Consider the following 26,591-nt stretch of genomic DNA (forward strand, 5'->3'; position numbering starts at 1 on the left):
AGAATGAAGAGAGATATTAGAGAAAGGTATAGAGAAAAAAAAAGATAGAAGAGAAAGAGAGAAATGAGAGAATGGGTGAAATGGCAATGTTATAGAATTACACGTCTACTCCATCCTATTCTCTGCATGATGTGCAGGATAATCTTCATGCTCTGCACAAAGGGCGGTTTGAAAGTTCAAACCGCACGACGCAACCGCTCACCCATTGTGAACCTACCATTCCTCAAAGAAGGAAGTCATCGCATCAGTCATGAATGAGGGGAGAAGAAGGCTCGGCCGCACATTACTTTGCAGATAGTCTACAAGAAAAGGGAAGTGGAGCGACGGCGGCAGCCCACATCAGCTGTAGGCAAGTAAATGGCAAGTTTATCCCAAACAATAACATCACTTTTGGATTCTCATCCACCCCAACCAGGGGTTGGGATGGAAGATGGTCCATTATAGAAATAGTCCCTAGAACTTTTTGGGGGTGGAACCAGTTCAGGATGGAAATGGTAAGGCTTGCCATTCAGTTCCACTGGATCTGTCCCTAACCAGTTCTTGGCAACCATCTACAAACTCTTCAAAAGGTGAACCACCATCTTGCACTGCTACCAAAGATACCATCAGACCTTTAAGTAGCACAATGAAATTCAAAATTGTATCCCAATCGGGCGCATTTTTTTCTCAATAGCATAATACCTGTAACTAACTCCATAAAGTTTAGACCTATCTAAACTTTATGAGATCTTGTAAAATTTCCCGTATGAGATATATCTAAACTTTATACGATATCGGAAGTTTATGGAAAGATAGATCTAATAAAATGTCCAATAAGATAGATTTTATATGGGAATATTTTCAATACCGGAAGTTTCAGGGGTTCAACAGAAAGAAACTCAAGAAATAAGAAATTCAGGCATCTTCTGACACATCGCATGCTTTCCAACTCACTCACCGTTTCAAAGTAATTTCAGTGTTTCTTTCGTTGGATTATGCTGAAACTGATTCCAATTGTTCCTTAAGGTTCACAATACCCCAGATGAACATCACACGGTATCAGCGATGGAAATTGAGGAAGGTATGCATATGAATTGTCATTACTATCATATTTATGCTAGGATTTGGCACTCGTAAACCGTAAATGTCATCAACCCTTCTGTTGTCCAAAATGTTATTATACAATGACATAGTAATCGACAATGTTATCCTAGATAATTGATGCAGTCCTCCAATATATCTGTTAACTTAGAAAATTGTTAAAAAAATCAACCTTGTCAATTTTAACCACCAACTAGACAATGACTTTGATTGAAATTTTACTAACCAACGCACGGTTTATGTTGATAGTGTTGTCAATCGATGTTGACATCATCATCATAATCAAGCTGTCAACCATCCATCAGTATTAATGTCAAACCCCAGACCCTTAACTTTAAGGTGGTTGATGATGGCATATTCGTTAACGAGGTCATGTATAAAGTTGAAGCTGCCCACCAGCGTCAGCTGTCAACTTAAAGTCTTGCTAAAAAAGCATCAACCTTGGCAATGTCAACCGCCTTTATGTTAAGGTTAAAATATTCAACCTTGTGCGTTTTTCTTCTCATTGACTTCTTTGACAAAAACCAAATGGAGCAAGAGAAAACAAGACTATTAATCTGAAGAAATGTTTACCCATTTGCAAGGAAATGGTAAATGGAGACAATTAAAAACAAATTGGTTTGCCGATGAACATCAATTACGATCTCAAAATTCTCTCAGCAACTAACAAATCATCTGGCGTTGTGACCTGCAAAGAAATGGGAAATATGGATAAATGCATTTGATCTATTTATTAGTTATAACAGATTCGTCATAGATTGTTTCACAAAACCATCCATCAATAGATAATCCATGGTTCACAGAAACTACACAAGACAAACTATGTCTGCAGAGAGGACTCAGATTGCAAAGAACCAGAAGTTCATGAACTAATTAATTTACAGCCTATCACTCTCATCCATATTTCTTTCTGTCAATTTATCTATCTTTTTACTTATCTATCCGTCTCTCTATCCATCTATCAATTAATCTAACTCAACTAACTATCTATATCGATCTATCTACCCACAACTCTGTCTAACTATTCTATTTACTCTTCCATGTATCTATCAAACCTGGAATGCATTAATAGGGGACGAAGTGATGTACCTTGAGGTTAGTGTAAGAGCCTTCAGTTATATACACCGGATATTTAAGGTGCTCCACAATAGATACATCGTCAGTAACTTCAAGTCCTTCTCTGTAAGATAGAAAGAGGCACTTCTGAAGGGTTATGCAAGATCTGAAAAGACTCATCAGAGAATCATTACAGAGTTACTAAAACAAAGTGAATAAGTTCAGGTCTCAAGAGGTGTAGGAGGCACAGAACTCCTAACAATCTAGTAGTTGTGTTGGAGACATCAACAAACTCATCATCATTATCATTGTCATCCACACAGATCGTTATTGTCACTCGCCTATGACTAGAATGATTATGATGGGTTACCATCATCGTCATCTTAGCCAAAAACGGCTGATGAGATGACAGGGTCATATTTGGGAAAAATAGTATATAAATTATGCTAGTCATCAATCATTGTCATCATATTCTGGTCTAGTATTAACCCATTCTTTTTCTGGCTTGGACATCTTAAATCCTTCTACAATGGCAAGTCCATAACCGGATTGTGATAGCAGTCTTTCCACCTAGCATAGAAACCTGCTCTTACTTTTCTAAATAGTTTCTTTTGAATTGAAAATATAACTTCATCTAAATAAGAGAGATGAAAGCAGTTAGCAGGAAATACTATCGTCCATAACCAGAAAAAGTAAACACAAATTTTGGCTTCATGAGAAGTCCAGAAATACTGACAAAATCAGAGCATAAAACTCAACACAGACCAAGAACTCCCTTATCACTTTCTGAAAAGGAGTAATGCAGAATACAAACACCAATTGTGTAAGTTCCTGAATAAAATAGACACCGACACTGCTAAAAATGGATCACAGCAGATTGATCTGGGACAAAAGAACAAAGAATAAGAAACAATAATACGTTTAGAGGATTAGTACAGCTTGCTTGAGGCAATGAATCTAATCCATTAACTTTCTTGATTCAGACTGCAAATAATAGAGAGTTGAAATGGGTAAGGATAATAAGGCAGAGAAACCGGGAGAAAAACCCCCATACCCTCCCTTGATCACACCTATGGCGTAGAATTGCAAAAAGTTCTTCACGTATTATTAGATGACTTCTGACAAAGGCGGCACTTGAAATGGCAAAAAAATAGTGGATATTGACGCTTTAGTCATTGTGGGGCCCGGAAGAACCCACTCTAACTGCTATATGTCTGGAGTGACAATCTTCCCCTTAATTTTTGTCCACTATTCCTTCATACTCTCATTGGGCGTGTTTTTTATGAGGCATCATTTCCTCTATTTCCTATCACATTGAATGCATGTCACAGTAAAAGAAGTCATCTATGCCCCAAAAATCTTAATAATGTTGGAGAGGGTTTGGAAAAATTTTAAACGGTACACAGAGTTCTTGTTATAAAAAATTGTCTATGAGAGAGAATGGCAGCTAGATTCTTGTTGAGAGGAGAAAAGAGGGCTGGAAAATGGGCATCACGAAGGAGCTAGGGAAAGGCTGAGGGACCAACTTTGCCGGGGAAGAGGAAGATAAACACAACTTTAATAACCTTTTGTGTGCCCTCCCCAAAGGGAGGAACATGAAAACTGACCTAAGGGGATAAAACGACAAAAGTAGCCTAACTTGTAAAATAACAGAAATACCCCCTATGGGAGCCATGAGTATGTCGCCTTGGATACAATGGGGGGTTGTGTCATTCTCAAGTGGAGACAAAAGATAAACAAAAAGAACCCATCTTATCATACCAGTGCAGAACTACAAATTAAGGGAGGAATACACGGGAGTAATCAATGATGAATTAAAGTCAGGATACAGCCATCCGATCACTTACCATCTTGATCAGTACAGATTGGGAGTGATCAGTGAACTGATCTAATCAAGGAAAATGGGCCATCCCTTGACGATCATTGATTCTTGAGGAATGATTGATGGCCATCAGAGCTCAGATCAGGAAGACGGATTAGATCAGGCAAGCCCTAAGCCGATAAGATCGTCAACCTGATCAGTGATCGGGTAATACCGGTGGAGAACTGGAGGCAAAGGGCAAAGGACGACGCCACTGGCAGAGGTGGGCGGCGGAGTTGTGGGGGGGGTGTCGGGGTGAGGGATGGAACAGAATTCGATTGGACTGACAGATGATTGGATCTGGCAACAGATCGGTGATTTCATTAGCAATAAGGCACGTGATTGGAATGTGGCTCTGCAACTCTCAGGCGATGTGATTGTCGACATGATCAGGGGAACAATCTGACTACGGGATCATCAATCAGTCAACTCATCTGATCACTGTTCATGGCCTCTGTGAATCAGATCAGATCAAATTGTTCAAGTGATCAGGGGCCCATGATCAGATCAGGATCTCTTCTTTCTGATAAATCAACTTTCTTGATTGCCAAATATGCAATCAAAAGCAATCGAATTTTTGTTCCCTAATTATAGTCAAGGGCATAAATTTCCGAAAAACAACCCAAAGAAAGTTGAAGAAATCATGGTGCTTCAATAGTTCATTCACAAAGAAAAGGTCACCTGTACACAAGCTCGAAGCCTTCCCTCAGCAAATTTGGTTTGATGACCTTTCCATCCAGGGTATAAAAGATCAGACATCATAAAATAAAAATGTCCAAAGGCCACATTTGAACATTAAAAACTATGATAACCTGAGGAGTTTGCATCTCCCACAGTCGTTTCCTGTCAAGTGTCTTCACCACAAAGGAATCACTACCAGCCTGCATATTCGCAAGAAGGATATCGTCAATTGTTTGATTATGCATTTCGCTCCACACAAATACCTGTTATAGAATATCGTAGATTGTAGACAGTAAACAATGAACAGTTGGAAATTGGCAGAAAATAATAACATAATTGACCAACATCAGGTTATTCATGTTCTTCAGATCCCTATGGTTTTTTGCCAAAGGGAGTTACCACCAAGTCTCGGTTAAAAAGCTAAAATGCCAATCACAATTGTAAGAAGGTACGCCCATTAGTGGGCCTCAGGAAAGCTGAACTAAAAGATAAAACAAATTACAATGTGAAAGATAGATAATATGGAAGGCAAATGAGAGGTGTAGCCCATCTGTATGTACAACAAAACTTGATAATATGAACAAAGAGAAATCTCCACAAAGGCAAATATGAAAAAATGAAGACAGACAGGTGGGTACAAACAGCATGTGAGATTCACGCAGAAAATAGTGCCACTCCACAGTATTAGACGGGGAGTCATTTAAAAGTCAGAAGCTTTCCGAAAATGAGGAGAATGTTCATATTCCGCTAACATTAGCAGATCATTGATAAGTTTCAAAAAAACAATTGGCAGATCATTCTTGATTATTCTTTGGAAATCTGATAATCATTCAATTAAAAAAGTTAGGGTGCTATCACTTTTAGCACAGTGGGTAAGCAATTGAATCCAACACTCAATTAACAACCAATAGGGAAGACTAGATAAAAGGAGCTCAGAAAATTTCCGATAACGAAGATACTTGTTCATATTTTACATATATTAGCAGATCATTGTTGATTGTTCATTAGTAATCTGACAAACATTCACTTTCCATTGTTTTTTTTTTAAACAAATAAAAGGCAGTCACCTGACGAGTCATTAACCACCCGAGAAGTACATGGACCCTAGAGCCCGTGTGATACATGCTTAACCACTCCTCTTGCTATTCCCCCTTCGCGGGAACCATGCCGCAATGAGGTTGTCTACCTCATGGGTGAGTCCATCCAGTGAGGCCTGCCTCCCCCTGAAAACCACATCATTTCGATGCAGCCATATTCCTCAGAGCACCATCAGTGCGCGGCCCTTTTCCTCTTTTCTTCTATTTCCATCTATTTGCATGGATTGCCAAAAGGCCTCAGCTGATGTCGTATTGAGTCCTAGACGTGTTTGAGTAGGCCAAGTTGATCGTGCAAAAGGGCATGCAAAGAACAGATGGTCACAGTCGTCTTCTCCTTGCGTGCAAAAAATACAAATCGTCAGTATCTATGGGTACAACCGTTTCAGGAAGGCGCGAGTCACCAGTCTCTTGCGGTACAGTAGCCAATCAAAGATCTTTACCTTTAGGTCGGCTTTTAGGCGTCATATAGCTTGGCACGTCGATATGGTCGTTTGGTCCTCATTCCCTTGGCGGATCCTTGTATAGACTTCTTTGACTGAAAAGGGGGCATTATTCCAAATCCAACCATCCTTTGCTCCTAAACATGGTCGGATATGGAGCAAGGCCAACTGCATATCCGTGAATTCAGCTACCCTTTGGTCTGACAAAGCGCCGTCAATTACTGGGTTCCAAATGTTGTCCCAACATTCGCCCACTGGGGCCTCAGGATTTCGGGAAAGCGCATATAACCGCGGATATGTATCACAAAGGGGGCCGCATGGTGCCCATTTGTCTACCCAAATACGAAATATAGCGCCGTCTCCTAGCCTGGCTGAGTAAAACTCATGAACTTGGGAGAAAATTAGGCGAAGGCCTTGCCAGAAGGGTGACGCCCCTCTGATTGGGGTTGTTTTAGCCTCCCAATTCAAACCCCGACCATAGCTATCCAGCAACATCTGGATGACGAGGTCCTCACTGGATTGCATGAGCCTTGTCACCCATTTAGTTAGTAATGCCGTGTTCATACTTGGTAAGTGCAAGATTCCTAGCCCTCCTTGACTGGTGGGTCTGCAGACCGTGTCCCATGCCACCAATGCCAAACGTCGCTTGAGGTCTGATTCTGCGCCTTTCCAGAAGAATCGTCGCATCAGGCTTTCTAATCTTTGATTAATGCCAACTGGCATTTTGAAAGTGGAGAGATAGAAGATGGGGATCGCTGACAGTACTGACTTCAGTAGAGCCAACCAGCCCCCGTAGATAGAACCTTGGCTTTCCAACATTCCAGACGTCTTTCAACTTTCTCTACCACCGGTTGCCAGTCTGCTTTTGACAACCTCGCATTGGTCAATGGCAAGCCCAAATATCGCATAGGAAGACTGCCGATTGGTGTACCTAGCGCCCCAGCGCACTGCGTCTCCTCCTCCTGAGATAGCCCACTTCTCACGAAAGCTGACATGGCTCGATTGATTTGCAGACCCGAGAAAGCTGCGAACAAGTCGAGTACTGTGGAAAGATTTTTTGCTTCTTCCTCTCCGCCTTCTATAAAAATGGCGGTGTCATCCGCGTACTGCAATAGCCGTATCCCCTCTGGAAAGATAGGTGTCTGGTATCCCCTTAGGAGGCCATGTGCGCAAGCTAGATTCGTACATGTAGCGAGTGTGTCCACAGGTAACACGAATAGTAGAGGTGCAAGAGGGCATCCTTGTCTCACCCCCCTTTGTGGTTGTATCCACCCGCCTTCTGGCCTTTCGTTCACCAACACTGAAAAGGAATGTGATGTAATGCACCTTTTCACCCACTTGATCCATTCACTAGGGAAGCCCCTCCATTTCATTGATGCAAAAAGAAATCCCCAATCTAATTTGTCATACACCTTAGCAAAATCAACCATCCACATGAACCCTTTGGTCCCATGCCTTTTCCATGCCGTTAATATCTCTCCTGCTGCGACTGCGCTATCGACCAGTAAGCGACCTGTTATGAAGCTGATTGGGAGGGTCCAACGAGGCCCCCGATCACCTCTCTCAGCCTGTTCGCGAGAACCTTTGCAACGATTAAGTATATGGAGTTGGACAGGTTGATTGGCCTGAAGTCCTCAATTCTTTCGCACCAATTTGCTTTGGCAGTAGGAACAAATATGCCTTGTTTAATTTTTCCATACTACCTGACCCTAGTCGAAACTCGTCTAGTGTGGCCATCACATCAGATTTCACCAGCTCCCAGAACTTTTTGTAGAAGGAAACTCGTCTGGGCCTGGCGCCCCTTCACTGCTGAGGCCTAAAATAGCATCCTTCACTTCTTCTGCAAAAGGCTGAATCAACTCAGCTTGATGTGCATGTGCTAAAGTTTGAGCTCCCTTTCCGCACCACATCCATCGGTTGCGTCTACCTTTCTTATAGAGCTCACAAAAATGATCAGCGACTGCACGACCCACTGCCTGTGGCCAGTCGTGGACTTGGCCTCCCACTGTTAGTTTCCCAATATAGTTGGACCTGCGCCTGCCATTTGCAACTAGATGAATAAATCTTGTGTTAGCATCTCCGGCATGTAGCCACAGCTGTCTGGACCTTTGTCTCTAGTCTGTCTCTAGTTTCTTATCTTCCACGGCTACCAATCCTCTCCATTTCCTTCTATCGAGAGCTTCCTCTACTTTCAAGCACCGTGTATCCTCTAAGTCATCTAGTTGCTTGATTCTTCTTAAAGCCTTGTTTCTGGCCTTCTTTCTTTGCATATGTATACGCTTTTGGAACCCCACAAGATGACGGCGCAGCCCGTGGATTTTTGCGGATAACGTTTCTGTAATTGATCCTAAGTTTGAGCTGTGACCTCCACTTTTCCGTCACCTTGTTTTTGAAACCAGCCTCCTGGACCCACGATTTGTCTACCTTGAAGTATGTCGGCCTCTTGATCAACTCATTTGGGTATGTGGTATGAAATTGGGCGCGGAAGTGACCACACGTCTGCTAGTGGGAATCTTTCCATGAGCTCAAATAAGCATAAAAATCTGTCCAAGCGCGACATCCTGTTGGCCTGACGTGCTTCGCCATGTATAAATGCAGTCTGTGGGCCCCATTTCTTGAAGTGATGACTCCGAAATGAAGGCCTAGAAGGCTTCCGAATCAGCGTCTCTCCCTCCAGCTTCATTTGGCCGATCTCTTGCGTCTAGTATCACATTAAAATCCCTACCAAACAACATGGCGCACCCCTGGAATGTGTTTGCAAGGTCGGCAAGCTCCCTCCATAGCTCAATTCGCGGTTGGACATTTACAGGACCATATACCGAGGCTATGACCAGCTCAAAATTGTCTTGCAAGTGCTTTAGCTTTGCTGCTACAGTAAATTGCCCCTTCCACATGGCCACTTTTGAAAGCCGTGTTTCATTCCATGCTATCACCACTCCTCCAGATCGCCCAACTGCATCTACCGCTAGGAACCCTCAAGGAAGCCTCTTCCCACTACGTTCCAGTCCCTTGATTCTCAGCTTTCCAACATGGTTTCTTGTAAGCATACCACTGATGCCCCCCATTCTCGCAGGTAGCCCCCCACCACCCTCCGTCTACCTTCATCTCGATGGCGTCGAACGTTCCATGAAATGCATCTCATGATGAACTATCTTTGGCCCCTGTCTCAATCGGTGTCAACCTTAGACCCAGGGTTCACGCTATTCTTTTAGCCCGAGGATTAGTAATACGATCCGCTTCACTAGCTTTACGCTGGTGGTCATTCTCTACTTCCTCACTGTTGGTCTCGTTCATGATCTCCTTACCTTTTCCTGTGTCTCTGTTGACTCCTTCGTCACTCGTTTTGTTTTGGTGTTGTTCTTTGACATGCCCTCCGCTGCTAGCATCATACGTCCACTTTTACCAGCTTTGACCCACGCTACTAGCTCCTTTTCATGGCGGATGCCAAGTTTCTTACATTTGTAAACGAGACCTTCCTCGCCTATTCTGCCTGTTTGTGATCGTCGGCCTTCCATTATATCACGTATCTTGGTAACCAACTCCCTTATCGCAGTGCCTAGAGTCTGGGGTAACGTGTTTGGACTTGCTTGGCCTCCCTCCACTCTAGCTGCCGGCCCGTTGCTTTCAGTTGACACCAGGAACAATCTAACGAATTCACCTCCCTCCCTTCCTTCATCGGGTTGTGGCCCCCTTGAAGTTGGTGCATCTACATACAGGTGTCCTTGGCTTGTGATCTTTGAGTCAACATCGTCACATACTCCCCCATCTGTCGGGGTCTCCTTCGTTTCTACTGTGATGTCCGGCTGGCTTCCACTTGAGGCTGCCACAACTTCCTTTGAGCTTCCTGATGACATCTTTTTTGTCGCGATCTCCTCCTCCCGATCTCTTGCATCAACCTCCAGTTGTCTACTCGCTGACGGCAGTGCCAGCAGTGGTATGGTAACAACTAAAATTTTGAAGGTGCCATCCGGGCCCCAAAAGTTGAGTATAAGTGGGAGCGTGGTTGCGTGGGGGCCCTCTACCTCTAGCAGCACTTTGTTGCGGTCGTCTGACTTCAAAACGTCAGAGATGATATTTTTTAGAGAGCCTAAAGGTTTGACCATAGCCTTCAATGCCTCTTCCACCCTGTATCCCATGGGAATGCCTCTGGCTTTGATGATATGTGAATGAACAGGTCCCCTTGCAGCTCTGTCTCTTGGGTGGACCTTGCGTCACTTCAGCTGCGCGCCTCCTTCCACTTCCTGCTCCCATCCAATCACTGCAATATATTCTGCCATTGAGGCACCCCAGAGGAAGAAATCCCCGTTCTCCAGAGACCAGACCTCTCCATTGACCAAGGTTGGGAATTTTGCAAGAAGTCCCCATCGTACCTCTACCACTGTCGGAGTTCCCTGTGTGGCTTCCCCACAAGACAGCTCGTGTGGGCAATCTGTTGGGACGACATATCCCTGGCCGGCGCGTGCTGATTACCCTCTGGTTTGTGTGCCACCGGGCCTTCTTTCCCCAGGTTGATGGGCATCGCTGTGTCCACTTCCAACGAACCTCTAGGACAGTCGAATTGTCGGTGTCCTGTCCCCATACATCTATGACATACCAACGTGCCTCGGCACTCTCTTGCTCTGTGTCCGTGCTTCAGACATCTATAGCAGCAGCCTTCTCTTTCTCCCCATTTTAGTGGCCTAGGTCTGTATGAGTTGGCTTGCTGCCGCCTTGGGCCAACCCTCACCCAGGCCTCCATCTCCTCCCCTCACCTTTCATGATCCTCGCCGGCATCCTCTGCATCTACGATTGTGTGGGTTTTCAAACCCCCTCTCATCTACTGCTCCTCTTGTCGAGCTGTCAAGCTGCTAATATGCCCCACTCCTTCACCTGTTGCTCGTCTCCCACCTTCCTGTGTCACGCCATGATGCATGGTGCCCTGTAAGCGGGCCCTCTGTTCCCACGGCTCAACTTGATCGTAGAACTTGAAATGAACCTTCCGCGGATACCTTTCTCCTTTTATCTTTACTGTTTTCGTGGATCGGTGAGAGTCCAGTCTCCGTGGTCCTTTCCCCTTCCATGAACCCCCTGGAGCAGTGATGGATACCTCTGTCAGCTGCCCCGGGGCTGTCGCGACTCCCCCTATCACATGCATGTGACGCCCTCTGACCTTGCGACTCTGTTGGGGCTTCTGGTTAGCATTCGCAGGGAATATGGTCGAGTTGCATGCAGGTTGAAGGGAGATCCCCAAAAATTGGATGAGTTATTTCGTGCCTCTTCCCGCCTCCTGCCGCTCATTCCTTTGGATCGCGCAAGAAGGTTTGGGGTAGTTTATGCCGCCCAGGAGCCACGCCGCCGATTTTCCTGCCATCGCGTCTGCTGCCCCGTGTCGACTCTGTAGAGAAACTGGTGTGCCGTATTTGCTCTTGCCCGATCATCACGATGAAATTGCCACTTCAATGTCTGCTTGGTCGCACTCGTACTCCCCCGCCATTGTGACACTTCATCGCGCCACTCTTCCCCTCGCCATTGCTCACGCCAGCGTGGCTGAACCCTTGCCATGGCCGCTCCAATCCCCTATGAAAACTCAATCTCGGATTCTCCATCTGGGTTGTGGACAAGGCGATTTCTCCGCTGCTTCTTCAGCTCCTTCTCCTTCTTGGGCCTTAGCGGCGCGTTCCCCGTCCACGGCCTCGGCATCGACGGCGGCTCAAATGGCAAGAACGTGGGCTCTCTGATGGCCAAAGGCTTCATCCTCCACATATGTGCATTATGACAGGTCGTCCTCTCCAGCATCTCCTCTGTGCATTCTTCCTGTCCGCGGCACAGTCTTCTCCTCAAACAACGATCTCGATCCAAAAATCTTCAACCCCCGCGCGTCCTGACGATCCTCCCAGAATAAAATGTGTTCTTCCCAATAATCAAGAAGTAATTCCGCAGAGATCTCTAATAATTGACAAGCCGTAGCTCCCTCTCCTCCAAGAATCAAGAAATATTTTCCAAGAAATCTCCAATAATCAAGACGACGTAGCTCCCTCTCCTCCAAGAGTCAAGAAATATTTGCCAAGAGATCTCCAATAATCAAGATGTCGTAACTCCCTCTCCTCCAAGAATCAAGAAATAATTCCCCCAGAGATCTCCAAGAATTGAGAAGCCATAACTCCCTCTCCTCCAAGAACCAAGAAGAATATGCCAAGCAAATCTCCCAGCATTCACTTCCATTGGTACTGGAGCATTCATTGAAATCAACTAATCTAAACCACGCAGTGCAGATACTGTTTATAGTCTGGTAAGATACATGATTCGAATCCTGGATTCGCATATGTCGAACAAGGAGTTCTTAGTTTGAAGTAAAGGTGGTCTTCCAATTTTGTAAAACAATTGTGGAGCCCTATCACTACTCTGTCATATGACTCACAGACTGACTGCATGTCCCCACAACTTCCTATCAGAACCCTAAATATCTCTCAGTGCATCCCTTATAATTTCTAGAGAATCACTTACAAGATCATTGTCCCACCCAGAGTAAAACTGCATAAAAAACGCACCTTGAATTACAGAAGATATGGCTTCACGTCAAATATAACTTTACAAATCTGATGAAAAACATTGCTGCAGAAACATAGATGCAGAGAAAAGTCTTATTTTCAAATCAGAACGCCCCTGACATAAAATTTCATGCCAACATATCATCAGCTACATTTCATAAAATCGTATGAGTGGTTTAGAAACAGCAACACACCAGTGAAACTGAATGAGATTCCTGAGATAGATACTCCCACGTACCTCCTTGATGGTAGCTTTGACAGGAACACCAAGAACAGCTGCCCCATTTACCAAACCATCAACAAGAACCTAAAAGTCATAATGTAACACGTTTAGAAGATAAGATTGTGAATTTCTGAATTAAAACCTAGTGGAAAGACTAAGAATGAATGTTGAATTACTCTTCATATTACGGCTTTTACAAGATAAACGGAAATAAATCTCAAGTTAGTAAGAGCAGGATATTTAGAAGAGGACGACAAGCCTATCGGTATACCATAAAATTCACACAATGGTCAATTAGAATTAGAAATCTAAGGCGCATCAAATGTACCCCCTTAAAATCAATTTCTTGTCCCTCCTTTCTGACTACGATTTGCTACCACTCCGATAATGCCAACCACTCTTAGTGAAAGACTACTCTGCAGAAAAGATAGGGATAGAGGAGGAGAACCAGTGGTAGCATCTTCACCCAGAGCTTAGAGGGAGGTGAAGCACTCCCAAAAGATCATTGGTGGGGGTAGGAAAGAGACCAATGGAATGAACATTGCACTGGACAGGGAGATATGAGAACCAACAAACTCTTAATTTAAAACATGGATGTCGTCTTAAGGGGAGGGCTGCCTTATTTGAAGGGAAATACAATGCGAATGGCAAAATTGTCCTAAATATGACGGACATTGTATAAATACTCCCATCTCCTTTTGTTCAGCATCCTTATTTCCTGTAGGGTTTGAGGGCAATGATGAATTGACATTGACAGAGTAATTGTTCGCAGCATGCGTGACAATGACAATTTTGTCATCTTCATTGTTCGTAATCAATCATGATGCTGAAACAAAACCATCCTTCTCTCGTCTTATAAACAAAGTTAACAACGGATGAGATAGCTTTATCTCTAAATTGTTTCTCGTCATCCTGGTTAGAACGAAAGACAATTACAACTTCGGCATCTTCCTCATGGAGAGGACGAATATTACTTTCATCATATCACTTGTCATAATATCACTGACAACTTGTCAATGATATTCTGACCACAAAGCACAATAATTTCCTTTAACAGCCTCTAATGGCCTTTATACTCTTCGCCTTCAAGCACGGTCACACGTGAAGCTGGTTTTTGCTTGTTTTAGATCCCATCATAGGTATTTATCTGGTTCTTTTAAAGAAAAAGTACCTTATCTGACTGGAAATCCTTCTGTATATTTCACAGTAGACACCTTACAAAGTCCAAGGAAGTAATCTGGAATGCAAAGAAATTCATTCACTTAAATTTCAAAACGTTATACACAGAGATTTAAGAATAGAAGATACAGGCTTTTGGTCCTCAGGCAAGAGCCTTGATGATATAAGCCTTAAGACAGTAGACCCAGAAGGTTCCTCCCTATTTATCCCATTGGGAGCTGCTACGTTACTCCCTTGGACAGTAACCTCGCCTCCAAAGAAAATCATTTCATTCTCATATAATCCTTTCCAATGAACATTTGTTGGATTGGATTATTTCGACAATTTATTGGATCCTTGATAAAGTTCCCCCTAGAACCTATCATGAGAAGAAGAAAAGAAGGCGCCTATCAGCAAGTGTGACTGATCAGCCGCATGTTGATTCAAATGCTTATAATGCAGTAATGGGAGATCCTATAAATAAAGAATGACGGGGGCAAGAGCAGGGATCTGAATTCTCGTTTTCTAAGAAAAGGAGCTGCAGCGTGGATAGAAGATGGAGATGCTCCCCACTCTGACAGAAGGAGTCGATCTGACTTGTACTTGTGTGTTTACTTTTATCACCTCGTCTACTCCATTCTGAACTATTAAATCCCTCTACAAATTATCTGGATATCCTTTACAGGATATACTCCTACGTTTACAAAGTCTTGAAGATCTCGCACTCAGAATAGCTAGACAATAATGATCCATCTAGGATCACAACAATCCTAAGTGGACTAGACCTTTTCTGGTACTTTTCTTTTGTCATCTATTTCCATTGTACCGGCCAGTCCCCATAAAATAATACTCCGTCAGATATAGATACTCTTCTCCCATTTTGTACTATTCGCATCAAGGATCGGATCTCTTCCTGCTTCGACACAATTCTGAGCCTTAACTTATAGATTGCAATACCCAAGAAGAGAATAATTCGTCTAGGATCGGAATAATCCTTTATGGACCAACCTTTTTTAGTACTCTTATTTTGTCAATCTATTTCTATTGTATGGGTCAGGCCACTTAAAATAACATTCCTTTTGATGTAGATACTCTTCTCCCACTTGGTACTATTTGCATCAAGATTTGGATTCCTTCCTGCCTCTACACAATTCTGCGCCTTAAGGCCTAAACTACAATACCCACAAGCTAAAAGAGCGGCAGGGATAAGAGGAATATAGCACTCTTACAAACTATCTCATGAGCATTAGATCGTGAAGCCAATAATTTTTGGAGAGTTTCACATTGAAATCCTAGAATACTGGTATATGTATGTATAGTTAAGGCTCCATACCTTCTTGACATCTTCAGCTAGAACCAGAGGTCTTGCGGAATCATGAATGCAAACAAGTTCAGCATCTCCGTCGATTTCCTGAAATTATTAAATATACCACAATTCAGTGAATGATCTGACACGAGATGGACTTTGAGATCAATCTGTATAATTCATCGATCAAAGCTCAAAGTACTAAAAAATAACTTCACCAGATGCAAAAAGGAGATTGGTAAGACGATGGAACCTCTCAAAAAGAATTGGGAAAAGACGAAATTCACATTTTTGGAAATAAAAGCAGGTATAAAAGGAAATGTGAAGGTGAAGTGAGAGACTTCTGAAGATTAAAATCCCTAAACCATCTAAATTTGGCAGTACGTATGCTAATAGTGGAAGCAATAACAGTAGATGGAGTAGCTGCAAAGATGTTAACGACTGTTTTTATGCTTCTTCATTCTATTTATCCAGCTCTTTGAGAATGTAAGGCCTTCTGAATTGGGTTTGACGAAGAGTGTGCAGGAAAGATGGCAATGATACCGTTGAAGTAGGTTGAGTCCATCGAAAGGACAAGGAGAGGCCTAAGAGAGAGCCAGGGTAGAGGAAGAAGTCCCAACATTGGAGGTAAGAGAGGAGCCTGGGAGAGAGGGTGCCAAGAGAGAGGTCAAAGGAGAGATAAACAGAACACAGAGATGAGAGCAAAGAGAGAGATAGAGAGATTGCGAGAGAGAAAGAGAGAGAAGCATTCACATCATTGACTCACCAAAGGTTCGGTCTAGAAGGGTCTAATGGCTTGGCCCGTTAGAATTCATCAAAAGAAGTCCGGTAAAGCTTTAAATAATGCTCAGAATAACTGGACAACCTGATGCCCATAAGAATTTGAGATCAATCTTTATGCACTAGATTACCGTAACCAAAAGGACTGGCCAAGATCAAAGCACTCTCAAAAAATGTCATCAGACTGGAAAAGGTGACGGGTAAAAATAAACGAGAACACAAGGCCTGAATCTTATAGAGATTACAGGCCTTCTAATACAGAAACCACGTCGATTAGCCAGCATACTAGGTTTAATTCCACAGAAGAATCATAGTAAACATTTGGGTTTAATTAATGTTTAGACTGGATGAATCAGATGGGAACATGTTAAACGTCCCTGCGAGAAACATATATATCATGAAAATTGCAATCTTTTGCGGTTCAAATTGGACCTGAAGCCCGTTGAATACAGAGTCTTGCCTCTCCTTCCCGGGCAACGCAAATTTTAGTTTGACATGAGATTGTAGAACATCTGGGAACAAAGAAAAACTGTTAAAATGGTCAGCAGGATGGAAAGTAGTTTTGATGATATTAAATATATGTAAATACACATAATTCTAAACGTCATAAGTTCATTATAACCTTCAAAAACGTCTTTATAGGAGGGATCACATACAACTATTATTTCCTTGACTTCATTCATGCGTGAGAAAGTGTTGAAGCTGAAAAAATAAATTAACATTAAGTCCGGGTAACAGGCTTAGCTAAAATCAACGTGACATTAAGAAGTTACCTGTACACTGCAATGGGTTGACCAAGGAGAGGAAGATACTGCTTTGGCATTGTAGCCTGGTACAAAAATGAAAAGGAAGTATTCAGATGATGCTAAGATTATCTCTCCCACGACAAAATCATCAAAATCTTCTTCACAGTCATAAGCGTGCGTGACGTTGATAGTGACAATTTTCAACTGATAATTGGATGCTGAAGACCGGATGACGAGTTCAGATGATGGATGGAAAAGGAGAGGGTGAGATATGAGAGATATTCTTGACACAAATGTGGAGATCGAGAGAAACAGAGAGAAACTGGAGTCTACATTACACTGGTACGATGACGACCAGTATGACATTATTGTCATCATCATCCTGGCTGTAGACAACTGATGATAGCGACATCGTCATCGCCATCATCATCATCATCATCATCGTCGTCATCATCATCACCGTCATCATCACCATCATCATCATCATTCTGGCGCAGATACATGACGAGGATGACTCTTCATCGTCTTCTCGTCATCGTCAACAGGATAACAAATGCTAGAGGATGCACTAAATGAAAGGTGCGGTAAAACACAAGGACAGAAGATGAAGAATGCATCATGAATTGGTATAATCCGAGAGAAGCAAATGAATGAACCATAAACCAATTACACCAACAAAATACAAAATATCACATGTAAAAGATTCATAACACGAGTGAAAACTACCCCCATTCTCTTCCCGACGCCGCCAGCCAAGAGAATAACCGAGACGCTCCTCTCCTTCACCACGACGGCATCCTACATTGGCACAGCCACCAGAAAACCGACAACAATGTCAGCATTCCGCAGAAGAAAAATCAAAATCTAGCCACAAATTTTAAAGAAAAAGCAGCGAAAAATCAAATTTCGCTTCGACAGACCTCCCCCGACAGGCCACGAGCGCAAAAAATGATACGCCGGCGTCGTATCCTCTCCATCTCGATCCTCCGATCTAACAGAAACCGCACAAAAAAAAAACGAACAGATCATGGAAAGGCGTTGAATTAAATTCGGAAAGTGAGGAATCGAAATGGATAGGAAAGACCGACCTTGGATTTGATTGGATGATGGTGAAATTGGCGATGAGAGAGAGATCAAACTCGGCGGAGAAGAGGTTGACGGCAGATCGACATGGCGAGGAGAGCGCGCCAGAGGAAGACGAAGAGGGAGAAATCCCGTCGCCATCTTCGTAGAGGAAGTTGTAGCTCAGAACGATCACTACACAGTGAAAGATTGAACAGCGTTCTAGCGGCTTCTTATCAGCTCTGCGCTCTCTACTTCAGTTACTAACACTCGTGGACGGTTAACGTCTGGGACGGACGGAACGGAAGTAAACTGTCTTGTTGCCTGTTACGTCATCCGTTCTGAAACAGTTCTATTAACCGACTGTTTCATCATCCTTTAATAGGGCTTTGCTGAAGACAGGTCGGGACGGATGATGAGACGGTTGACGAAGGATGACGGAAGGGTTGATGAAATAGATGATGAAACGGTTCCGTCATCCGTTGACGGAGCGGTTGACTGAATGGATGATGAAACGGTTGGAACTAGATGACAGAGCCAATGATGGAACGGATGACTGAACGGTTGACGGAGCGGTTGACTGAATGGATGATGAAAATGTTGGGACTGGATGACACAGCCGATGATGGAACGGATGACTGAATGGTTGACGGAGTGGTTGATATGACGAATGATATAACAGTCGACGAAGCGAATGATGGAATGGTTGATGAACGGATGATGGAGGGGATGATGTCATGGATGATGGAACAGATGACTGAACGACTGAACGACCAAGGGAACTGTTGACGGAGCAGTTTACTAAATGGTTGATGGAATGGTTTTGATGATACACATAATGGAACGAATAGTGGGATTAGTAAATTTTAGTTTAATTGAGTGTGTTTGATGACAAGGTCTGACGAGACAAAGGGGAAGGGATGGAACTGAAGCCAGCAAAGGTTTTTGAGCTCAGGAGGGATGACTGCAAATGGATTAGATTTCATCCTCTTATTTTTGTCATATGTCTAGCATTCTGACTTCAGTATGAGCACAAATGGATGAGACGAGAACCCAATCATGCCCTGTGCCGTCCCAGACTTCAGATGGAAACAGGAGAGAGAATCTTGAGCAGGGACAGAGTTCAGGATGGGACACGCTTGTCATCCCATCCCAGCATGTCTTTTTGGAAGTATTGGATGCATGACCTTCCCCTCAAAATTTTCGTTACTATAGGAACTCTCCAAATTTACAACTAAGAGGACAGTGACCATGTAAAAATTTCCAACTTATGATAAAATATTGAAATGGGCATGAAAATTTTCTACCTTGAGAGGCTTTGAGTGAGCTACACATAAGAGATTTCAGTCGTTAGACCCCATGATTATAAAAAGAAAGCTTAAATAAATAGAATTCAAATGTTTAGGTTTGGCATGATTGTTTAGAATTGAAATTGAGATATGTGGTAAATTGAGAATCTTGAATGGATGCTGAAAGAATTCAGAATATTAATTAATAACCGGGGGGGTGGGTGGGTGGACCGCCAGGCTTGGCTGGCTTGTGTCATAAAATAGGTGACTCTCCTTTATTTAAACTCATTATGGATTTTTCATAAAAACTCTCAAAATAAAGTATATCATTCAACATCCTTTTACTCTTATGTGTGTAACCCTTTAGGCCCGTATGGCATTCTAGTAAATAAATTTATGGTACAATTACATTTATTGACCAACCTTATTAATTAACTATATCAACATATAGATGAATTAATCAATTATTGATTTAACACAATTAATAGGTTAAGTTCCCAAACATTGGGATGCCAAGTTACAGCTCATGCTCTAGAAGATATAGAGTAGTCTTTGAACTTTAATATGAAACATTCTCTATCATCAGTTTCCGTACATGTATAATCCTTCATCTCCATAAGACTCGCATATGATTTAGGGTATGGTTAATTGTCAAACCCTAATCTGTCATTCGGCAAGTACTCATGTGTAAGGAGGATCATTGGTAAATGTCTTCTCCAATACCCTCACTACCCTGTCTAGGGGCTTATCCACATCTTTTTCCTTCAACACATAATCATCTATGTGGGCTTCTTATAATATCTGATCTAAAAGTTGTTTCAATCTCGTTGTTAGAGACTTGAAAGCCATAGCCAAAACATAGGTATTAGGTCAAAAGATCACTTATGTAACCATGCCATGAATTAACTTGATTCACGTTTAGGAATAATACCAATTAGAGATTCATAGGGTCAATTGAGTGAACTTTATCCAAAGAGCGCACACCATTTGTCTGTAGTGTCTCCACTCTAACATCCACAAGATCAACCAAACTTATCATTTAAGTAGGATCAGATCATGTTATTCAATCCAAATTATTTGATGTCCATCTTGACTATCCATTGATTAGGAACATTTGGAATAAATGTTTAAAGACTAGCAATCACAGTATTACAATCTCACCATAAATCACTAGATGATTGCTCATATTAATGAAGTTCATTATAAACATCACACTGGAATAATAATGAACAAATATTTTATTCAAATAACTTAAATAAAAATATGGCGGTGTGATTTTGCCTTTCAACCACATAATTTCCATCAATACTTTCTTGTTTTATTTATTTAATAATAGTTCATTCATATTATTTTTCAGATAAACTATCCACATTTCCTTTGGTGGATTTGAAGTCCAAATTGATAGTTATCTCATAAGACATCAAAAATCTTTCTTGCCTTATAAATTAAAACTTTTTGTATAATTTCTTGTTTCAAGAACCAAGAAAAATGGCATGGGTAAAATATGGTTTCGTACATTAATATCACAAACATTTTAATGTTTTTTTAATAAATGATCATAATTGCATTTTATCAATTATAAAATGATTAAATCTATTTTTAGAATGATACTTTTATTTTTCATATTTTTAGGTACTTTTATGTAACTGTGTCATCACATTTGAAAGGAAATTTCTCACATTAGAATGATACTTTTATTTTTCATGTTTTTAGGTACTTTTATGTAACTTTGTGTCATCACATTTGAAAGGAAATTTCTCACATTAGAATGATACTTTTATTTTTCATGTTTTTAGGTACTTTTATGTAACTTTGTGTCATCACATTTGAAAGGAAATTTCTTATATTGAAAATTAAGGCCATATAATCCAACAGAGAAAATGGAGGGCACCAATGAATTTCATGAATAGGCGCCAAAATAGGACATCCTCCTTTATGAATAACCTCAAAGGAGAATCTCATTTAAATATGTGGTAAATTTATTAAATTGACCAAAATTAGAGTATATTCATGTGACCCTCTAGGACCTTATATTAATCAAGCCATTGGATTTATACCCTTATTCATATAAGAATATCAAAAAAACATTAGCAATAATGGGATTTATGCAAGTGAATCAATTGGCTGAGTCATCATCCTGTGGGGCCCAAGCTAAGCGTCATGGCCTAGAATATACAAATGATTATCACTATTCTCTAATATAACCTTGATATCATCAGTTTCTAGGTATATATAATACCTCATCCATTTGATGCTACAAGAATGACTTAGGGTATGATTAACCATCAATCCCTAATCGACTGTCCCAGTTATTTCTTATCTGTTAGAAAAACTATTACATAACATATTATCCAATATTTTAAACACCCTAGTTAGGGATTACGTATATTTTATTCCTTAAATCAATCTTTTTTTATAGAGGAAATTCCATCCATAGTGACCGCACAATCACCTTCATGAACTTCTTGTCAGGTACTAATTACAACTCATTTGCCAAAACATAACCATTCACATGGTTGGTTGCTTTGGTGTCTCAAGTCTAAGAACTAGTTACACAACCGTTACATGAATATACCAATTTGATAGTTATATATGATACTATTTAGGGACTCATGTAGGTCAATTCAACGAAGCATTTTCCTGTAACCATCTCAAGTGGGATGTGACAAAAATGGTCACTATCACATGCATACAGGGATACTTATATGGCTTTCCATAGGATATCCATGATTAATTGGTAGGATATTAATCATATAAGGCTCCACTCTAAAGATTGTGCCTCCATCAAAGGATGCATGCGAAGAGTTGCGTTGTCAGATATCGCAATAAGTATCGTATGAGTGTGACATCAGATTATCATATGATGAATCGTACCCATCCCAAGGTGAAGATGGGTATTCATACCCTAAAGGAGCATTCCTCCAACTATAGTTTCCCTCCATGATCAATCGTGAGAAGGAAGGTACATAGAGATTTTCAACAATGTCTCTTTCAAAAGGGTAGAATGTAAAATCATTAAAAAAAGAAATGTAAAGAAAACAAAAAGAAATGAAAAATACAAATAAAAGAAATTATACAATAAAACTTCACCTGAAATTTAATTATTTCCTATACCTGCAACAAGGTTAGCAATAATGTATGCAAGTAAAAAAAAATTGCAATTAAACTAATCTTAATTAGGAGAGGAAATATATTACCTTAAATTTCTCCTAATTAGATGATGTAAGATGAAATTTATTTTCCTGTAATGTTAGGCTCAAAAAATAGAAAATAATAATAATAATAAATAAATAAGACGGCTCAAAAATCTAATCAACCTAAGGGATGCCAGTCCCTGGCAAAGGCACCTATTTGATGAAGGTAAATTGGGGCGTTAAGTTGTAAATGTCATTGTAAATTTAATTTGCCTATAATCAAATAAATTTGATAAAATATATAAACTTACTCAAACGTATAATTAGAGTAAGGTCGTCTCTGTAGGGACTGGCCTTTAGGGATGTATTCAATAATGGAGTCGTTCGTTAATATGAGTAAAAATAATAGAGACAGTAAATATAAGAAGAGATAAGTAATAGTGAGTAGATAGAATAATAGGTGAATAAGAGAAATAGAGAAGAGAAAATATATAATATTATATAAATTATAGATATTAAGAATAATAAAGAATCAAAATATTATGTATTATATTTAAGAATGATAGTAATGTAGTTAGTGAAAAGATAGATAAGCATTTAATAAGAGTAATTATTTTAATAAGAGAAAAGAACAACAAGAAGAAGCTAGATAGATATGGAAGGATTATTTAATTAAGTATAGATAGGTAAGCTAGAGAAGTATTTATATATATTAAGAAGATAGACAGGGAGATAATTAACTAATTATCTAACTAAGTGGTTAGATAAGTATAACAAGATGAAGAGAGTATATTGTTATGGAATTTAATACATATTTATAGAGTTATTATACAGTTATTATGTGTAGTTTATATGTTTTATATAGTTTTTTTAATCAATTCCAAAAAGGGGTAATTTTTATCAGAATGCACGTGAGATGTTCAACAAAATGCCCGACAGAGGTATGATGTATACATATTTAATTTTTATCAGGATGACAAAGCTGAACTTAGGCAAATCAAAAAAATAATCATCAAACACATGATGTATTTGATGAAATTCCACAGAGAAATTACGGTAAATTTATTTTGATAAAACTCAATTGAATCAGTGATTAAACTAACTGGAGTTTAATGGATGATACAATCCTATTGAATTTCAACAAAAGTGACTGAAAAATCTCACTGATCCGCCTTGATTTGAAGACGAGAGTGGTAGTGCCAATCGTCGAAGCCTAGCTTTGGTTTAAGGTATCCCTAGTTCTTCTCCTCCATCCTCGCGCAGATCCGAGCTTCCCCAACCCCTCTTGAAGCCTCCCTGAGTCCTTCCGCAGCTGCATGTGCTGTCACAATGATTTAGTCTATCTCCGAGTCAGAGAGGGATCCCTGTCACCAGTGAGGCTTATGGTTGAAAGATAAGAGAATTGGGGGCCTTCGAGGCCCTTTAAACGGCTTGGGAGGAACCTCCCAGGCCATTCGATGGAGGGGGACGGCCATGGGGGTTCTCCCGGTCTGTTGGATCGCCCCACGGTTCCCCCACGCCGCCCGAAAATGGCCTATGGCAGCAGCGTCGACGACCTGTGGCAGTGATGGATGGAACTGCCCCTAGCCACCCGATCTCCCTCATAATAAATCCAATGACTACAATAAATCGCAGTCGTAGACCTTTCTTATAGTGTACCTCGTTCGCGCCCTGTTAGCGCCCCATCAGTCGTCCTTGCCAGGTCCTCATAAACCTTTCTTTTCTTTTGATTCGACCGCCAAGGGTCCCACGATCTGTGTCAGCACCCAACAACCAATCTGAGGACCTAAAATAGATATAAAGCAAGTTTAAAAAGTTGGATAGATCTCATCGTCTGATCTTCTTTAAGAAGATCCGAGGAACGAGACCATATCCCTTTACTCAACACGGCCCAAATGATACAGGCTTCAGGTTAGGTCAGCTTGAAGCCCGATCATATTTTGTTTTATAATTTCATCAGATCGTGGCACGTTGGGCCGCGATCCCTTCGTTGCTCATCTGCCCGGTCCAATGCGAGAGTAGAAGAAATAGTGGGATTCTTATCCCATATGGAGAAATGCTATATAAATTCGGTCAAATATTCTTCAATGAATTAAAATATAATAACTCTTGAATGCGCGACCAAGTCTTCACTGATGGATTGAGTGGACCTTTCTGGTGGTCTTGCTGTGGGCCTGCCTGGTGGCCTCTTCGTGGGCCTCTATGTGTGGCCAGCTGGGCTTTGCCTGCCGGGCGCAGCTCCTTGCCAGATGTAGGCAGGCTTGAGTGCCTTGCGCTCGCTTGACTGGCTGGCATGGGCGCTGATGCGCTTGATCAGCCCTAGCTGGCCCATAAATCAAAAATATCTTTTATATATTCTTTATTTTATTTTCTCTCTTCCCTGCAATATAGATAACATACTAAATAGAACATTAGAAATTCACAATGTCTTAAATATATTTTATTAATAATTCTGGAATATGTTAAACATGTATAAAAATGACATTAAAATAAATTTTTTTATTGGTTGCTCTATTTTGTGCATGAAATGCAAAAATATTGTAAAATTGAAGACAATACACATGAAATGATCCCAAAATGACTTTAAAATGTGTATGATTACATGACACATTTTGGGTTTCTCTATGGACTTCATTTATAAGCATCAGATGTGCATGATAATGAACTTATGGCTTTAGTGAATAATAATGAGATGTAAAATGTGTGATAGGATTACGGGCTGCTTATATTTCTCAAAATCCATAAACTGGAGTGCAAGAGTCATAACCATATGTGTTAATCAGAATCAGATTGCCATTCTTCAAAGGCAGTAGTATCATGCTAGTTCCCCGCTTTTATGTCCATGTGGAATTTATTAATTTTAAGCTTTCATGTCAAGATTTTTAGGCTCCCATAAGGCCATATAAAACCTTATTTAACTTATCTGCCTCATCCTATGTCTAAACATCCTCAAAATCCTAGTTGGAATGTTAATAACCATCACTTAATTTACATGTTGAGAACGTACAACTAGGTCTAACAATACTATTCCCTTTGGATTTAAAACAAGCTTCCATGCTTGAATTAATTGGTCAGGAGTATATATTATTCACGTTTTTCATTAAATTAGTGACGTGAAGGCCACATCTATATCATATACCAATGAGAATAGTCATTAACTTTTAATTTTAACCTGCTAGAATATGATCTTTAGGGATGATCTATAGATAGTGACATATATACCAATCAACTGCTAATTTCATCTCTTATCATTCCTGAAAGTTCTCATCCTCCTCTAGCATGTGTTCATCGCAACTATTCATTTATTCTTATTTGTTATCATTTTCTAGTTTTATACCTACATTACCATTTCCATCTCTACTCTCATCAATCTCCATAAATTTCAGATAGATTGATTCATGCATTTTTTAATTATGTTACTACAGGCTCTACATGTTTTATATGTTTTGGAGTATCCCACTAGAACATATTCATGACTGGTGGGTTAAAATTTTTCTATTATTTACGAAGACATAACATTTATACCTAAACAGGTGAGAATACTATTTACTAAGACCTTCTTGTTTTTCACAAGCTCATGTCATGTATTTTCTGAAAGTCATATGATGACCACATGGTTCTGTACATAGCATTTTGTGTTTCCAGCTTCATCCCATAGAGACATTTTTAACATGATATCTTGAATCTTGATCATTGACATCTCAACCAAGTATATGTTTTCACGTTCAACTTCTCCACTCTGTTTTAGAGTTCTAGAATGATCATTCCTCATAATTTTGATATTGAGTTAAGTTAGAATTGTATATTTATTGAATGCTTGATAAACTTATCAAATGCATCATTATTGTGAGTAATAACATCAAATTAGATCAATAAAATTTTGCTTTTATAATTCATTCTTACCACTTATATTTATAGTTGCGCTTGCATCATTCATCATTTAACGATAAAATGATAAACTTATGATTTATTTTCTTAATATTTAACTTATGTATTTTATTTATTTATTAGACTAATTAAAATTGACTCCTTAGAATCAACTATATTTCTCACATCTTCTTGGAGTTTTATTTGAACTACATAACTAAGGTAAATGATATGGTAAGTTTGGATTAAAAATGGGTTGAAAGAAGAAATTCAGACCATCTCCA

General features: G+C 40.5%; 1 protein-coding gene across 1 annotated transcript; it reads right to left on the reverse strand.

Annotated features, from left to right (window-relative positions):
* Window positions 1-1,611: 1,611 nt before the first annotated feature.
* Window positions 1,612-18,255, reverse strand: ISPD (Nucleotide-diphospho-sugar transferases superfamily protein). Its single transcript, XM_078576577.1, has 12 exons — window positions 18,044-18,255; window positions 17,876-17,946; window positions 17,682-17,753; window positions 16,983-17,038; window positions 16,832-16,911; window positions 16,642-16,721; window positions 15,457-15,534; window positions 12,981-13,049; window positions 4,810-4,878; window positions 4,679-4,725; window positions 2,170-2,260; window positions 1,612-1,768 (listed from the first exon to the last, which is right to left on the reverse strand). The coding sequence occupies exons 1-12, from the start codon at window positions 18,177-18,179 to the stop codon at window positions 1,718-1,720; spliced, it is 900 nt and encodes a 299-aa protein (XP_078432703.1). The 5' UTR covers window positions 18,180-18,255; the 3' UTR covers window positions 1,612-1,717.
* Between the last annotated feature and the right edge of the window lie 8,336 nt (window positions 18,256-26,591).

This window comes from Wolffia australiana, chromosome 6 (assembly GCF_029677425.1).
Source record: "Wolffia australiana isolate 7733 chromosome 6, ASM2967742v1".
NCBI lineage: Eukaryota > Viridiplantae > Streptophyta > Magnoliopsida > Alismatales > Araceae > Wolffia > Wolffia australiana.